Source organism: Microcaecilia unicolor, chromosome 3 (genome assembly GCF_901765095.1).
Source record: "Microcaecilia unicolor chromosome 3, aMicUni1.1, whole genome shotgun sequence".
Lineage (NCBI taxonomy): Eukaryota > Metazoa > Chordata > Amphibia > Gymnophiona > Siphonopidae > Microcaecilia > Microcaecilia unicolor.
The window spans coordinates 292,958,086-292,976,484 of NC_044033.1; the positions used below are offsets into that span (position 1 = coordinate 292,958,086).

At 45.6% G+C, this 18,399-nt stretch overlaps 1 protein-coding gene across 2 annotated transcripts in view; it reads left to right on the forward strand.

Moving 5' to 3' along the window:
- The first annotated feature begins 10,054 nt into the window (after nucleotides 1–10,054).
- Nucleotides 10,055–18,399, forward strand: part of LOC115466724 (nuclear receptor subfamily 1 group D member 2-like) — a 37,085-nt gene continuing 28,740 nt past the window's right edge. For both annotated transcript variants that reach the window (XM_030198175.1, XM_030198176.1), the window contains exon 1: nucleotides 10,055–10,353. In XM_030198175.1, the coding sequence (XP_030054035.1) occupies nucleotides 10,341–10,353 (13 nt within the window). In that variant the 5' untranslated portion in view covers nucleotides 10,055–10,340. The remainder of the gene's footprint in view (nucleotides 10,354–18,399) is intronic.

The window sequence follows — 18,399 nt, forward strand, 5'->3', positions numbered from 1 at the left end:
TGCCAAGTCCATACGTAAATGTTGGCAGATATTGGAGGGCCTTGAGTGCTTCAGCAAGAAAGAACTAGTGATTGCATATTCAAGGAATACAAATTTGAAGGAATTCTTAGTCCCCTCTACTCTGTCAGACATTAATGATCCCTTGGACAGTCTTCATTTAGGAAATAGGAGATGCAGACGATGCAGTGTGTGTGACCTCTGCATAGAGACCACTACAAACAAAATCTTCCCATTGAAGCATTCATCTAACTGCAATACTACTCATGTAATCTACATCATTCAATGCCCTTGTTCTTTGTTATATGTGGGTAAAACCATCAGATCCATCAAAACACGCATCATTGAACACAGAAGCTGTATATCCAGGAATGTTCAGTCAGCACCTTTGGTTCAACATTGGCAGGCAGCTAACCACACTACAGCAGATATCAAATACTTTGTATTCAGAACATTTACTAGAAAATGGAGAGGAGGCGACATTGACAGACTCATAATGCAGGAAGAACAACGGTTGATTTATGGCTTAAATACCCTCAGTCCCAATGGCCTAAACAATGAGATAGATAGACTTTCGCCCATTCCTATAGTTGTAACAGTATCTTCAGTCTTGTTACTTTCATGTACACCTATACAGCAGACATATTTTTATTATCAATTTCAGGGTTATTTTAAACTCTATTTATTTTGATCTTCTCTTATTTGGTTTTTCATGCTAATTTATCATGTACTTTTCATGCCATATAGTATACACATGTGTGGAGGTCTTGTTTTCTTTTTTATATTCCACATAATATATTGTACATTTTATCACGCTTTATGCATATCTTTGGATGATCTTAATACTCTTATGTATATCATTCTTATTATCTTTGTTTGCATTGTGTTTTGAATATATTTTAATATACATGTGTTCGATTATATGTACATACACAGTATTTACTGCTTCATTTTGAAGTTTCCATTGTTTTATTTTCCTCCGGGTAATTTCCATTCATTTTTTCACCCCTTTTTTTCAAAATTGGTATTCATGCAACCCCCTTTTTTTTTTGTTTTATTTTCTATCCTTTTTCATTTTTTTAATTTTTATTTCTTTTCATTCTTCACCATTCGTTTATTCATTTTTTCAATGTTCTTTATTTATTCATTTATATATATACTAGTAAAAAAGGCCCGTTTCTGACAGAAATGAAACGGGCGCTAGCAAGGCTTTCCTCGGAGTGTGTATGTTTGGGAGAGTGTATGTGAGAGTGACTGTGTGAGAGAGAGAGTGAAAGTGTGTGTGTGTGAGAGAGAAAGAGAGTGAGTCTGGGTGTGAGTGTGTCTGTGAGAGAGTGTGTATATGAGAATGAGAGTGTGTGGAAGTGTGTATGTGAGACACAGTGTGAGAGTGTGTGTGAGACAGATTCTCTGTGAGAGTGAGTGTAAGAGACCAAGCGAGTGTGTGTGACTGTGTGACACATAGAGAGTGAATGTGATACAGTGTGAGAGAGAGTGTGTGAGAGTGAGAGTCAGAAAGACATTGTATGTGAGACAGAGAGAGTGTGTGTAACAGAGATACCTCCCTTCCTCTCTCTCTCTCTGGTGTCAGGCCCCCCCCCCGTCTCTGGTGTCTGAGATTCCCGGCACTGCACCCAAGCATTTGGTGTGCTGGAGGAGGGGGAGAGAGAGAGAGAGAGTGTGTGTGGGGGGGGGGGGATGTGTTGGGGGGGGTTCAGCTTGGAAGAAGAGGGGTGTGGGGGTTTCAGGAAGCGCTACCAGATGCGAGTGAGAGAGTGAGTGTGTGTGTGTAGGGGGGGGTTCAGGAAGCGATGCCAGATGACAGAGTGAGTGAGTGTGTGTGTGTGGGGGGGAGGGCAGAGGGTTCAGGAAGCGCTGCCAGATGAGAGAGTGAGTGTGTGTGTGTGTATGGGGTTTCAGGAAGCGCTGCCAGATGAGAGAGAGTGAGTGTGTTTGTGTGTACGGGGGGGGGGGTTCAGGAAGTGCTGCCAGATGAGAGTGAGTGAGTGTGTGTGTGTGTGTATGGGGATTTCAGGAAGCGCTGGCAGATGAGAGAGAGAGAGAGAGTGTGTGTGTGTGTGTGTGTGGGGGGGGGGGGGGGGGTTCAGGAAGCGCTGCCAGATGAGAGTGAGAGAGAGTGTGTGTGTTGGAGGGGTGTGTGGGGATGTGTGTGTGTACCTAAACCTCCTTGCTCGTCGGGCAGAGAGTAAGTGTAGTTGGCTGTGCATAAATTATTGAAGAGACGTGTTAGAGAACCTGGGTAGGTATGTTGTTACTGATACACTCATACGGTACTTCCATCGCTGTGGGATTCCCAGAAACCGCGTTCACGTGCAGTTGTCTACTTGTAACGTGTTTGAGATTTGAGATCAGTCACCCGAGACAGCCCCAGCAGCTTTCCTTCTTCGTCCCGCATGGACGCCTCGCCATCCCACCCACCGCGATGCACCCGTCCGCCGCCATCCCATCCACCCACCGTCGCGTACTTTTGCTGGCGGGGGACCCAAAATGCCGCTAGCAGAAGTCCTGTGTTGTCTGCTGATTCTGACTCCAGCGATCTTCGGCGTTGGTAGCCTGTGCAGGGCGGGGCTCTGTGCGTCTGATGTCCTGCACGTGCAGGACGTCAGACGCACAGAAGCCCTGGCTGCACAGGCTAGCAACGCCGAAGATCACGCCGTAGTCAGCAGACAGGAGGACTTGTGCTGGCGGGGTTTTGGGTCCCCCGCCGGCAAAGGAACGCGACGGTGGGTGGTTAAGGAGGGGGGGTGTTGGACGTCCTGCATTTTGTTGCCGGGGCTTCTTTTGAACTTCAGCTTTGGGGGGGGGGGGGGGGCGGCGCGGGGGCGTGGGTCCAGCATTCTGTGGGCGGGGCGTACGCAAGGGGGGTGTTGGACGTGGAACGGTGGCCTCCGGAGTCATTTGGACTCCGGAGCTTTGGAGGTGGTTTCCCTCCAGATTTTTTTGGCGGGTGGGTTGGGAGGTTGGTAGCCTGCGTTTCCTAGGCAGGAGGAGGAGTAGGGAAACACGCGCGATCCCTTTCTTTAGTTTAGTGTATTTTTTCCGCCCTCGACATCATGATGTTTGATGCAAGGGCGGAGCACGGGTCAGTGGGGTGGCTTCACCACCATAAATCCACGAACCGTTCTGGGAGTCTGACTTCAGTGACGCCAGTGTCCTCAGAACGTTGAGGGAGCATTTTATTATAGTAGATATATATATATATATATATATATATATATATATATATATATATATATATATATTTATTTATTTATTTTTTATTAGTATGGTTTTCCGTCATTTTTCTATATATTATTTTTATTTTTTTTGATCAGTAGGTTTTATTATCAACTAGTAAAAAAAAAGGCCCGTTTCGGACAGAAATGAAACGGGCGCTAGCAAGGTGTGCCTCTGAGTGTGTATGTTTGAGAGAGTGTGTGTGAGAGTGACTGTGTGAGAGAGACAGAGTGAATGTGCGAGTGTGTTTGTGTGTGACTGTCTGTGTGATAGTGTGTGTGTGTGAGAAAGAGTGAGTGTGTGTGGCAGGGGCCCCCCTCCATCTCCCGGCCTCCTTCTCCCTCCCCCCTGTCTTCCTTCCACCTTTCCCATCCCCCTCCAGTTTTTCCTCCGCTCCCCCCTCCCAGCTTCAGGGTCGTGGCCTCCCCTACCTCCGCCTGTCATGGTCGTGGGCCCCCTTCCTTCCTTCCTCCGTCCCTTGTACAGGTTGGTTCCCTCCCTCCCTCCCACTCCCACGGTCAGGCAGGCTCCCTCACACCATCGTTCAGGCTGGGAATGTGGAAGTGTTAATGTCAATAAATGTGTGTGTGATTGTTTTTTTTTGTTTGTTTGTTGGTGGGGAAAGGGGGGGAAGTGGGTGATGTGGGGGTGAGGTGGGTGCAGGTGTGTGAGTGTGTCTCTGTTATACAGAAATTGTGTCTGTGTGTGACAGTGACGGGGTGGGGGGTGGGTTTGGTTTTTGCAAGTCTGAGTGGTAGTGTAGCTGCCCTTGTATGTGTTTCTGTCTGCTCGTGTCTGTGTGTCAGAAAGTGGAAGTGGGGCTTTTTTTTAACTTGGAGGTTGTGCGGGGGAAGGGTCAGTCCATAGGAGTGAGGGGGAAGACTTTCCTGTTACCTGTTGTTTTTTTTTTCCTCCTGTGTGCACAGCAAGATAGTGGGTTTTCTGTTTCCTTGGCTACAGGCGGGTTCGCTTTTGTGAGTGGCAGCGGGACGTCTCGTGTGTCCCAGAGTGCCAGTGGTCGCTTTGCTTTGGTGCGGGCTTTGGATTTTTCCGCGCTGCAAGTTTGAGCGATCAGCTGTTCTTATGGCCCACGGCGGTTTCGTTTTGTTGGCTGGGGCGGTTTTGCGGTGTTTGTGAGTGGCAGCAGGAAGGCTTGGGTGCCTCAGAGTGCCAGTGGTCGTGGTGCGGGCGGGCTTGGGGGTTTGCGGTCTTTGTGAGTGGCAGCGGGAGAGCTCGGGTGCCTCAGAGTGCCAGTGGTCGGTTTGCTGCGGTGCGGGCGGGCTTGGGGTGTTTCAGCGCTGCAAGTGCCTTGTCCATTTCGGCCCTCGAGTGTCAGTGCTCCGCCCTGGACGTCATCACATTGTGACGCGAGGGCGGGCAGACACTCATGGGCATACCGGATATCTCAGCCGCCTCAAACTTCCGGCTGGAGGCTTCATTAGAACGTTGGGGTTGCCTTTTATATATAGAGATTTTACCTTCTTCCTATTTGTGTTTAATTTTTGTCCTTATTCCAAATTCATTATCACAATTTCATTTATGTGAGTATATTTTGTATATACATACATATTTCTTTATATTTTTTTTTACATATTTTTCATATTAGTGGTTACATTCACTTTTTTTTACAATTATCATTATTTATTTCTATTGTTTGTTTTGGTTCTTTGTTTATCCAGTGCCCCCTTGTGCAGTTTAGCAGATTTCATTTTATACTTCCAACTCATTCTTGTATTCAATAGCACAATATTTCAATTAAGTTATATGTCTTTTTCATTGAGGGACGTTAAAAACGGAGCCCCGCCTACTTCGCGCATTCCACTTTAGTATTGTTGTTCTGTGGGCATGTCGGTATGGAGGTCCACCCCACTGCATGTTATTTTACTTTAGATTCATTTTCTCTTTTTATTCCATTGTTTATATTGTTTTATTTTTATTTTTTGTTGCATTTATCATTTTTTTCTTTAAAATACAGGATCGCATAGTCCGTGCAATGGCACATTTACGTTCTTGTGTCTTTGTCCTATGACACGCCATAGTGTAACCCCGCCCATTTCACGTCCACCAGTCACACTTTATATTTATCATTTTTTATTTTATCCGGTTTTGATACATTACTCTCATCCGTAGATTAGATGTTTATATAGCGCATTATCATTTTTTCTTTTGTTATTTGGTCCATAGGTCAGTTGTTTCACGTTTACGTCCATCATGGCATCATTTCCGTTTGGGTTTGCGCATTTTCCATCTATTTAGTGCCTTTTATGTAGCCCATTACGTTTTAAAAAATTTTTTTGCTTGTGTAGCGCGCAGTGGCAGAAGGATCACTCAGAGAACGGTCTTTTTCAAGGTATGCTTTTATAACCGCTTGTTTTCTGATATTGGCTATTATATGTATTATATATATTTATTATTCTTATTAGCATGGGAATAATTACTTCCTTTCTGATGTTCTACATTTGGTACACGTTCCTCTTGGTTTGAACATTATATTCATGTTTACTATATTTATGTTTTTTGTTTATAGACTCCTGATGTAGGCCATCTGGCCGAAACACAACGTTGTGTCGAGTCATTTTCAATGTACAATTGTTTTATTATCATTTGGTGTAGAATTAATAAACGGTGTATATTTTAATTTTTCTTTGAAGAGAGAAAGGGAAAAGTAGTAGAATAGTGTGCTTCTGCTTTGTCATATTAATTTCAAGGAGTCAGCCTTGCAGAGGTGTCAAACTGCAAAAAGGCTGAAAACAAGTCAGATTTTCAAGATATGCATGAGACATAATGTATAGCCACGAGTGAGCCCTGGTAGGCCAGGACCCACCCACTTTGGGCTCACGCCCATCCAACAGTGGTGTGCCCCATACCTGCCCAGTGTAAATGACTTGGGGAGACTATCAGGCTTATTTTTGAAAGAGAAGGACGCCCATCTTTCGACACAAATTGCAAGATGGGCATCCTTCTCACAAGGTCGCCCAAATTGGTATAATGGAAAGCCAATTTTGGGCGACCCCAACTGCTTTCTGTCGCGGGGAAGACCAAAGTTCCCAGGGGCATGTCGGAGGCGTGGCAAAGGCGGGGCTTGTGCGTGCCTAACACATGGGTGTCCTCGACCCATAATGGAAAAAAAAATGCGTCCCTGATGAACACTTGGACGACTTTACCTGGTCCTTTTTTTTCTTACAACCAAGCCACAAAAAGGTGCCCGAACTGACCAGATAACCACCAGAGGGAATCGGGGATCACCTCCCCTTATTCCCCCAGTGGTCACTAACCCCCTCCCACCCTTAAAATTTTTTTTTTAATATTTTTTGCCACCCTCTATACCAGTCTCAAACATCATACCCAGCTCCATGACAGCAGTATGCAGATCCCTGGAGCAGTTTTAGTGGGTGCAGTGCACTTCAGGCAGGCAGACCCAAGCCCACCCCCTCCCCACCTGTTATACTTGTGGTGGTAAATGTGAGCCCTTCAAAACCCACCAGAAACCCACTGTACCCAGATCTAGGTGCCCTCCTTCACCCATAAGGGCTATGGTAGTGGTGTACAGTTGTGGGGAGTGGGTTATGGGGGGGGGGGGGGTTGGGGGCTCAGCACACAAGGTAAGGGAGCTATGTACCTGGGAGCTTTTTCTGAAGTCCACTAAAGTGCCCCCTAGGGTGCCCGGTTGGTGTCCTGGCATGTCAGGGGGACCAGTGCACTACGAATGCTGGCTCCTCCCACAACCAAAGGGCTTGCATTTGGTCGTTTCTGAGATGGGCGTCCTTAGTTTCCATTATCTCCGAAAATCAGAAACGACCAAGTCTAAGGACAACTATCTCTAGGGACAACCTAAATTTCAAGATTTGGGCGTCCCCGTATTATCAAAACGAAAGATGGTCGCCCATCTTGTTTCGATAATACGGGTTTGCCCACCCCTTCGCCGGGATGTCCTGCGAGGATGTCCTCAGGAAAACATGGCCGCCCCTTTCAATTATGCCCCTCCACGTTTCCCCAGCCCAAACCATGACTTTTCCCCCTGCCTGCTGATCACTAGTACTGCAACTCCCCCTCCCCCCAGCCACCCGCCGGCATGCTACAGGTTTTGTTCCCTCCCTTAACATCTCTGTCGGGCAGCGACATTAATTCTACAGCAAAGCTGTACGGGATTAGGACTGTCTGCATGTTGTGACTGCTTCCTCCACACCGGCCCCACCTCCTCCAAAAGAGATTATATCTGAGAAAGTGGGGCAGGCCTGAAGGAAGCAGTCACAGGGTACAGACAGTCCCAGTACTGTGCAGCTTTGCTGTAGTAAAATTTAGCAATTCGCAAACAGAGACCAATGCACAACGGGGATTGCATGCAAATGAGCTGCATGGATCCCCCTTTGTACATTGGTCGCTGTTTGTGATTCCGAGTTGTCAAATACAGTTGACAGCTTCTGATGCAGACCCGACCAGACCCTGACACCCCCCACCAACCCCCTCTCCTGCACCCCCGTGCCTCCCGACCCCCTGCAAAAAATCCCTTGTGGTCTCAGCGGATGCTAACCTCCCTGTCAAGCCTCTGCACCCCCTCCCAACCCCTCAAGCAAGAATCACAAACTCTGACCTCCTCCCAGTCCCCCCAAAGCAAGTGGCCCTGGTGGTCTAGTGACCCGAGCCCCCCCAAAAGCAACAATGGCCCTTGTGGTCTAGGGATCCCCTCCCCTCTTCCTGACCAACCCTGTATCTGGAAAAAGATGGAGGCAGGAAGGCAGGAGCAACACCTCACACACTCCTGTCTTGGGCCTGCCCTGCACAAAATGGCGGCGCCCAGCCCTGCCTGGTCCATCCTGGGGTGCACTGGATGGGGCTAAGAACCATAGAAAGGGAGGAGCCAGGAGGGGGTGGGGGGGTCAGGAAGTACGGGGGGGGGATTGGGTCCACTGATCACTAGGGGCTCTTTGCAATGGGGATTGGTAGGCAAGGGGGGGTCAAGAGGCGGTCCGCTGGACCACCAGGGATGTCAAAAGGTTCTGGGGGGGGGGGGGGTTGGGGGGGTCTATGCACTTGAGCGCCTACCTTATGGGAAGGCAGTCTGCTTGTACTACTATACAGTGCAAGCAGACTGCTACCCATAATGACAGATGCAGACCTCCAGTAAAATTTTGCACACTAAAGAGAGGTGCTCCGTGCACAGAACTGTCTCTGCATTATTGGGAATGCTCATTTTAATACCAATGAGCTCCTTGTAATGCATTTGCACAGGGTTTTTAGTAGCTGCTAATGGCACATGTTAGAACCACGAAAGCCCCTTTTTGCATTACTGGCTAAATAACATTTGCTTTAGACTGGCCACAAGCAGTCTAAAGCAAACATTAACAGCTCAGTAAGCTTTGTGCATCGGGCCATCAGAGGATATTTAACTACATCTGATTTGACTTGGGGACCTACATGTCAGACTTACTTGTTGAGAAGTTCTTGTTAAAATGGCTCTCCCAGTTGTCGACCTGTACTTGCTGTTCCCAGGACTGGAGGGAAATAATCTCCTGTGGGTTTACCAGAGGGCTAATTACTGCAACCCCTACCAATCCCCAATGGGCCTCATTGGTTCACATTCACACAACCAATCTTTAGTTTTCGGTTTTGGCTAAAACCAGGCAATAAGTTTCAGCCAAAAGTCTTTAGACAGTTTTAGTAACAGTTTCGATTTTTGGTCAAAACTTTTAAAAGCAGTTTCAGTCAGTCTCTATATCACTCTTTACAGCAGTATTTTCTGAAGGTCAAAAGTAAATGAATGGTATTTTTTCTGTGATCTTTATGGCAGCTATACACAAGACAACTGAGGTGTGACTCTTATTACAAAGATTCAGAAAAAAAATTACAGGTGGAATGCATATACTTAAGTGTTAAGATTTAAGAAGAGATTGCCCGATTTTTAGTTCTTGAAGGCTCATTGTGCTGCTAAAGTGGCTCAATATATGGCAAGGGTTGATTATCAAATATTTGAAAGGTATTAATCTGCAAATGAACCTTTTCCGGAGAGGGGGAGGCAGTAGAACGAGAGGATATGAAATGAGATTGAAGGGGGGCAGACTCAAGAAAAATGTCAGGAAGTATTTTTTCACGGAGAGAGTGGTGGATGCTTGGAATGCCCTCCCGCGGGAGGTGGTGGAGAGGAAAACGGTAACAGAATTCAAACATGCGTGGGATAAACATAAAGGAATCCTCCTCAGAAGGAAGGGATCCCCAGAAGCTTAGCCGGCGGTGGGAGGCAGGGCTGGTGGTTGGGAGGTGGGGATAGTGCTGGGCAGACTTATACGGTCTGTGCCAGAGCCGGTGGTGGGTGGCGGGGCGGGTGGTTGGGAGGTGGGGATAGTGCTGGGCAGACTTATACGGTCTGTGCCCTGAAAAAGACAGGTACAAATCAAGGTAAGGTATACACAAAAAATGACACACGTGAGTTTATCTTATTGGGCAGACTGGGTGGACCGTGCAGGTCTTTTTCTGCCGTTATCTACTATGTTACTATCACTGATTTACTGTAAATTCAGCAGTTCCCTGTGGCTGGGATAAGACCCTTTCAATGCAGACAGATAGCTCTGAGTCACTGCAAGATGAGCTCAGCCTTGTATAAATGGGCACATTTACTCACCATGGTTCCCTCCCCCTGCACATGTGCTGCTGGAAGCTTAGCTCATCCCTCTACAGCTCTCTGTTGTCTGAAATGTGTGTCAGTGGGGCATACCTCTGATTCAATCACATGCAGGCTCCACATGAGCCAGCTACTAATACATGGCTATGCCAAATATACTGCTAAATTAGGAACCTCCTCTTATTTCCCTCCTGGCTAAGAGGCAGCACACAAACCTCTGCAAGGGCATGATCAAGCACCCTCACCCACATATATACACCGCTGCCCTGAATCCAGCCAGTCACAAATGGAGACAATGACAGAGCACAGTCCACAGTCTACTGCAATCTGAAGCTATTAGGATAGACACAAACCAGCAAACAAGGACTTTGGTGCAAAAACCCTGCAACGGACTGCAGGCACTTCATCTTTTATACAGATAGACAGGTTCAAGCTGGAGTAGCACATTTATGAACACTACTCTCAGAAAAGCTACATAAACAGAAGAAAAATGGATAATTCAGGTAAGATCAAACTTCAGGGTCTTTTTTTAAAATAATGTATGCAATATCTGTAATGGAGATACTGTATATAAAAAAAATTAAAAAAAAATACCCTTAAGACACATTTGCAGAAATTAAAGGATATTCTTTTCATAGAAGTTTGATGCAGAGGTACTTTGCTCAGTGTCAGTATTCCCCCCAGGACTGGCGCAACTTTCCTGTGACCTCCACTATTTACAACACGTTAATGCTGCAATTTATTTGGGCTGTGCATAACCACACGTACTTTGCTGAATTCAGAGGGTTGTTGTCTAGACTCTTGGAAAATTATGCGCAAAGTTTCTATTTTCACTGTTGTCATGGGGCTGTTTAGTCTTAAAAGGACTGTTTTTTTTTTTTTTTTTAATGAATTTTGTGAAGTAAATATTGGATCCCACTTCTGTCGGGGTGTTTCATGACTGGCTACTTACTGTGTGTGTGCTCCTTTTATTTGCACAGATATTTATTGGTGCAGGCATGATATTTGGTTGGTGTCGTTTTTATTTGCATGTGTATTATTTATTGAATACGAATGAATAGATTCAGAAGGCGATCTAAGAAGTTCTTCTTGACAGGGACTACACTGATGCGGTTTCTTTACACTTGTGGAGGTGGGGGGGGGGGGGTGCTGCAGAGGGGGACAGTCTTCCTTAGGACTCTGCGGCATTCGCGCAAGATTGCATTTCACCTGTCATTGGTTCCATCCTACCTCCGAATCGTAATTTGTTTTGGGCGGCGGGAAAAGGAGGACCATATTTTTGTCGCCAAAAGGAAATGCGCGCTGCGCCAACAGCTATTCCTGATGTTTATGCAGTGGCCGTGGCAGCACTTCTTTCTCTTTCTAGCGTAGAGAGCTCACAGACAGTCCGGTAACACGCGACAAGCTCTTCCTTCCCAGCACGCGAGCTCCTCATTACATTTGTCGGGGGGGTGGGGGTTGGATGGTGACGGTGTTCACCGACAGGTTCTGCCTCAGCGCGCGCACGCGTTTTCTGCGGTAGTTCCACTTGCCGGCGGCGCGCGTATCTTACCGCCTCTGCCCCAGGCCTGCACGTGCGCCTGCCGGAACCGCGCGGGTCACGTGCTATCTGCTGCGTGCCGCATGTCGCTTGCACGTGAGGGCGGAGCAGGGGCGCTGCCTTGTTGTGTGCGGCCGGGCGGGAAGAGAGGGGGGAGGGGAAACGTGGACTGCCTGACACTGTCTGGCACAGGTTGACTTAGTCTCTTGAGTCATCATCAGTTACCTTACTTAGAGGTCACTCTCCCCAATGGGGGGGAGGGTGGGGTCTGCTTTTTAAAGTGTGATCAAAACATGCTTCAAGCCTGTTATATCTATTAGGCAGTTGTGTTTGTGCGCAATTTGTTGTTTCCTCAGAGGTCTGCACAGGTAGCCCTGCTGAACAAATTGAGAGGCCTCTTCCTGGTAGTAGGCAGCATAGGCGCCAATATTTCAAAATGATTTTTTTCACCTTAATAATTGAGCTCCTCTTCTTAGAACTTATTTTCCTTAGAGTTGTTTTGCTCAGTTTTAAGTTTTATTGTTTTTGTCATCAGGCCGCTTTTAGGCCTTGACTTCGGCCAGGATTTTCCCTTTCCTTTTTGCCGTGTCTTGCCCCTTTTTCAGGCACCATCACGTCATTTAATTTAGCCGGTGAAGTTCTTCCATTCATGTTCACAAAGATTCCCAGTGGCGTCAAGCACTGTATCTTGTGCAATCGGACAGTCTCAGGGAAGGACACTCATTCTTGGTGTCTGCAGTGTCTTGCGCCCGACCATTGCCCTGAGAAAGGCAGGGCCAAATCAAACTTGGGTATACATATAAAGTATCATATACCATGTAAAATGGGTTGTCTTGTTGGGCAGACTGGATGGATCGTTCAGGTCTTTATTTATTTATTACATTTGTACCCCGTGCTTTCCCACACAATGCAGGTAATTGCGGCTTACATAGTAATTCGAAATACAAAGTCTTATAAGGAGAGAAATTTCAAACTGTAATGAAACATGATAAAATTGAAGTTTGATAATGTATAATTAGGATAAGGGAGGGTAAACAGGATAGGATAATATAGGTTGGGGGAAATAGGGCAAGGAGGGATATAGTAAAGGAGAGACGGAGAAGAGAAGGTTGGGATGAGAGGGGGAATGGGGAGGTGGGGTAAGTTTACTATGTTAAGGTTCAGGCACAATGGGGATCACAGAGAGGAGAGGTTATACTGTCCATTACGAGCTTTGGCTTTGCTGTGTTGCACATGTGTTTTCTGCGGTAAAGTATAGGAGGTAATATAAAAGAGGATGGGTCTTGATATACTGCCTTTCTGTGGCTATAGTTAATGGTTTACATATTATATGCAAATACTTATTTTGCACCTGGGGTAATGGAGGGTTAAGTGACTTGCCCAGCATCACAAGGAGCTACAATGGGAATCAATCTCAGTTCACCAGAATCAAAGGTCGCCTACAGTTAGGCACCTAGAGTTTGGGCACTCAGCACAAATTCTATGGCAATTATGCGTGTAATTGTTGTTATAGGATACTAGCGAAAGTCTGCAGTTACACACTTAACTTTAGGCCTGACTGCTTATGCCATGTCAATGGCTAATGTAGGGAGTGGAGGAGTGGCCTAGTGGTTAGAGCACCGGTCTTGCAATCCAGAGGTGGCCAGTTCAAATCCCACTGCTGTGCCTTGTGATCTTGGGCAAGTCACTTAATCCTCCATTGCCTCAGGTACAAACTTAGATTGTGACTCCTCCTGGGACAGAGAAATATCCAGTGTACCTGAATGTAACTCACCTTGAGCTACTACTGAAAAAGGTGTGAGCAAAATCTAAATAAATAAATAGTGTAAATGCCTGCACCTAAATGCTGGCAGTTATGCATGTAACTAACAGTATTCTAAAAGGTTAGTGTGTGATTGTTGGACATGTCCACGCCCCCTTGCAATTACATGCTAGAGCATTTAGGCACAAACTTATAGAAAAGCGCTTATATTCACAACTGCAATTTTCCCACTGTTTATTTATTTGCTGCATTTGTATCCCACATTTTCCCACCTATTTGCAGGCTCAATGTGGCTTACAATGTGTTACAACAACATTCATATTAATGGAATAAGAATTTCAGAATATAGATACAGATAAGGTGCATAAGAATATCATGGCAATCATATTAACGGAATGAGAATTTCAGAATTGTTACGAAAAGATACATAAGAATATCATGTAGGATTAGGAGTGTATGATAGGGAAAACATAACATAATGATATCAGGACAAGATATAATATACAGTGATGAGGATGTGATTAAAATAAACAAGTTAGAAGAGTTCCATAATAGTTGTATCTGGCGTAATTTAGGAGTCAGATCGTTATGGGGGATCATTTTTGTACACCTTTTTGAACAAACAAGTCTTTAGTAAATTTCGGAAGGTTGTCAAGTCGTGTGTTGTTTTTAAGGCAATCGGTAGTTCATTCGATAGTTGTGTGCAGATATATGAGAAGCTAGATGCGTGTATAGACCTGTATTTAAGTCCTCTGCAGTTGGGATAATGGAGGCTTAAGAAAGTACGTCACTTAACCACTATTTTAGTGTGGAAGTTATGTGAATAATTGGTGCATAACATCAGCAGCACTATATAGAATGAGGGGGGATAATGTCCAATTATACATTTGTATAGGATTGTTGTGGGAGGGATGGTGTTGGAATGATGACTATTGTGTTTATCAAACATGGGGGGAAGGGGGCTTTAGGCTGAAGGTTCACTTAGGGTGTCCTTTACCCTGACCATTGGTGGGCCTGAGTGGGGCTATGTTCCCCTCTCCTTCCCCCCCACCCAAGTTTGGCATTAGGTACACCCAGTCAACAGCAGCATCACAGGGCAATGAGAAGTGAACTGGAGGCCTCACCATAAAGATTGGTCCTAGCTATAACCATGGATGAGGTACCTACTAGATTGTAAGCTCTTTCGAGTAGGGACTGTCCTTCCCCATGTTAAACTTGTACAGCGCTGCGTAACCCTGGCAGCGCTATAGAAATGCTAAGTAGTAGTAGTACTACTACCTTGACCCCACCCACTCCAGCAGGATTGTTATACTTCCTGTCACTACATCAGGATAGATAGTATGGGAAGGTGGTTTGCATGGGAAGCAAGTAAGATGCATTAATTGAGGATGGGTAGATTGCAGATGGGTATGATGCTTCATATATATATGATGATTGTTCACCATAGACATTCTGAAAAGCAGGCCTACTTGCTACCCTGGACTGAAGAACCAGAGTTGCATGTCATAGTTTTTATCCCACTACGTGTTGACTTAGAATTTTGATTTCCTAAGAAATGGTTGTGAACAAGTTCAAGCATGTGGTAGGGTAAAACTAGAACCCAGTCATCAATGGCAAGGGTATCATGGAAAAAAAGAGAAAAAAAAGGAGGCAGCTGGCAGCCCTAATTCTTAAGGGCATATTTGGGCAAAACATGGTGGTCATATTTGCCATTCCAACTCTATTTCTGGTACATATTTATGCCTGTTCAGGGTCTTCAGTTCAGATTCCTGTAATCCACAGTTGGGACGGGAGCTAGAGTTCCACCAGCCCGATTAACAAGCATTTCCATGTGCACCTTGATACATTATGTGTGTGTTACGCATCATGACTTCCAGAAGGAGGCTGTTCTTTGGATAAGGCAAGTGTTAAGACGAATATAACAGTGAGTCTGAGAGAAAGAGATCATCTCCATCATACTGAGGTTTAGAAGTGAGGTTCATGCCTGTCACTCATGAGGGGAACATGGTGATTGTTCCAATGGATTGGGGAGGTGACATCTTTTTTGCCTCACATGGAATCATTGGAGAAAACTTTTCAAAATGATTGGGGGTATTAAACCCAATGAAATTCACCCCTCCTCGGACACAGTCAAAGAGTTTGCTCAATATTGGTAGCTGGCTTTATTCATGGGATGTTAACAGATGGAGTTGGATTTAAAAAGTCTGAATACCTTTGCATAAAGGCATGTTCATTATTGGACCAAGTTGTTCAGTAATGTGAAGCCAGCTTTGCTCGATTCCTTTTGGGGGGAATTTATAATAAAGTTTTCTAGGAGTCTAAGGTGCTCCTTTTCAAAGCACATAGATTTACAAAGTTACATGGAGGTATATTTCCAAAGCATTTAGACTGGCAAACTCCTATGCAACTTTGTAAGACTATCCTGCTTATAATCGAAAGAGAAAAACGCCTATATTGTGACCCAAATCGGGAGATAGACGTTTATCTCCCAAAAACGAATAAAGCGGTATAATCAAAAGCCGAATTTGGACGTTTTCAACTGCACTCCGTCGCGGATGCGGACAACGTTGATGGGGGCGTGTCGAAGGCGTGGTGAAGGCGGAACTGGGGCGTGGTTATCTGCCGATCAGAGATGGGCACCTTTCGCCGATAATGGAAAAAAAATATGCGTTTTTAGCGAGAATTTAGGGCACTTTTCCTGGACCCTGTTTTTCCACGAATAAGGCCCCAAAAAGTGCCCTAAATGACCAGATGACCACTGGAGGGAATCGGGGATGACCTCCCCTGACTCCCCCAGTGGTCACGAACCCCCTCCCACCACAAAATATGCCGTTTCACAACTTTTTATTTTCACCCTCAAATGTCATACCCACCTCCCTGGCAGCAGTATGCAGGTCACTGGAGCAGTGGACTTCAGGCAGGTGGACCCAGGCTCATCCCCCCCCCCCCACCTGTTACACTTGTGCTGGTAAATGGGAGCCCTCCAAACCGCCCCCCAAACCCACTGTACCCACATGTAGGTGCCCCCCTTCACCCCTTAGGGCTATAGTAATGGTGTAGACTTGTGGGCAGTGGGTTTTGAGGGGGATTTGGGGGGCTCAACACCCAAGGGAAGGGTGCTATGCACCTGGGAGCTGTTTTACCTTTTTTTTTTTTTTTGTGCCCGGTTGGTGTCCTGGCATGTGAGGTGGACCGGTGCAGTACGAATCCTGGCCCCTCCCACGAATAAATGTCTTGGAGTTATTCGTTTTTGAGCTGGGCGTTTTCGGTTTCCATTATCGCTGAAAAACAAAAACGCCCAGCTCAAAAAAAGATAAACGTCCATGTTTTTTCAAAAATACGATTCGGTCCGCCCCTTCACGGACCCGTTCTCGGAGATAAACGCCCATGGAGATAGGCGTTTCTGTTCGATTATGCCCCTCTATGTGCTGCTTTGAAAATGAGCCTCTATAGATGCTAACCGAGCAAAAGGATCTCAAAATGAATCTGTTCAGCTCCGTCTGTCTCAGCATCCAAAAGATAATCAGCACCCACTTCTATTTCATCATGGAACACTTACAAATTTCCCATTCTTAAGTGGGTTTCTACTTGATTTCTTAAAAACAAAAAAGTAGACCAGAGGAAGAGGCTTCTCTGCCTTGCAGACTGGTGACCCAGTTATCTTGTACCACCATGAGGCACAACACAAGGTGGTCCATGTTACTGTGCAAGCTGATTGTAGAGGAAGACTGTTTCATCCCCTCAGTATGGCAGTGATGCTGGCATCTCCTGCTTCATTCTGTTTGTCTTTGAGACAGCACGTGTACCACTTTTTCAAACACGTTAAATTTAGGAAAGATCTGTGGTGAGTCAGAGGATGCTGGGGTGGAGAATGTGGGTGCGGGACCAAGCTGTGCTATTAGCTTTAGTAAACATCTGGGACAGGAATAGTGATCAGCTGGCTGCTGCTAAGTGGTGGCATACTAATGGCTTTATCCTCTGCTAACAGACAGTGTAATTTATGAGGTGAGTGCTAAACTGGGCAGATTCCCAGATGCCCACAATAGCAAGCACGTTTTAAATTTAAAATTTTTATTCAGTTTTCATTGCACAGATCAGTACACAGACACCTCCAATCTGATAACAAGAGTATCAAAAGAATCCATCAAATGTAACCTTAGTTCTGTCATAACATAGCACATAACTCTAAGACTTCCATATGTTTACCCATCCCCCCCTCCCCTTTACTTTTAACCCCAATACCATTAGTTTCATCAAAAACATAAACAGAAGTTTACATCAAATTTTCCTCTCTCAACTCCAGCATACATATCTGCCTATACTTTATAGTAAGTTTATTTTAACCCTCCTGGACTCTTCAAGTGCAAGTTGAGATTTGTAATGATGATCCATGTCTCTTGAAATATGCAACTGTATTTGACTTTGTTTAAAGTTTGGCCTTTTCCTCCAGCTCTTTTGGACATACAGCTCAGTCAGAACCAGAGCTGGGATCCAGAGTCATGAGCCTTCAGTTACCTTTTTGATGTCCACTCTCAATTTTGGCCCAGTCATTGCAGTGACAATTATTGGACAGGTGCCATGCAGTCCTGGGTTCTAAATCTTAACCAGTAGGTGTTGCTGTTATGCAGTGACTGGCCGTAGCCAAGTTGCGGAGCCCTGATTCAAGAAGCAAACACAGGCTGAACACTGTCACTGAGCTGCCAGGCCTGCCCTAGTAAACGTTATTTATTTATTCATTCCATTATTTAGGCAATATCTACTGTGAAACTGACTGTAATGTAATGTTTTGAAGATCTACTTAGGGTGTTAGTCTTATATTTTACTGAGAAGTGATTTAATCCAGTTTCAAGCCTTAGTTGCAGAGAAGACTCTGATGCTACTGTAGCCTCTCCACTCAGTTCAGTGACTACCGGACAGGGGGGTACTGTGAATTATGCCCTTGTTCTTACCCATCTGGACTATTGTAACTCCTTGTTCAGAGGGCCAGATACTGCTGTACAGCTGTTGTTCGGGGCAGGGAAATATGTGCATGTCACCTCATTTTTGCAGGCCAAGCACTGGCTACCAGTTGCGTCCTGTATACAACTTTTAAGATATTGGTTCTGATAAATAAAATTCTTCAGACTGGCTCTCCTCTTTTCTTGATGCGGGTTTTGATACCTTATATTCCCGCTCGGGCTCTTCGATCAGCTCAGCAGTACTAACTGGTGGTGCCATCCCCTTGCCATGTTTCTCTAGTTTCATTGC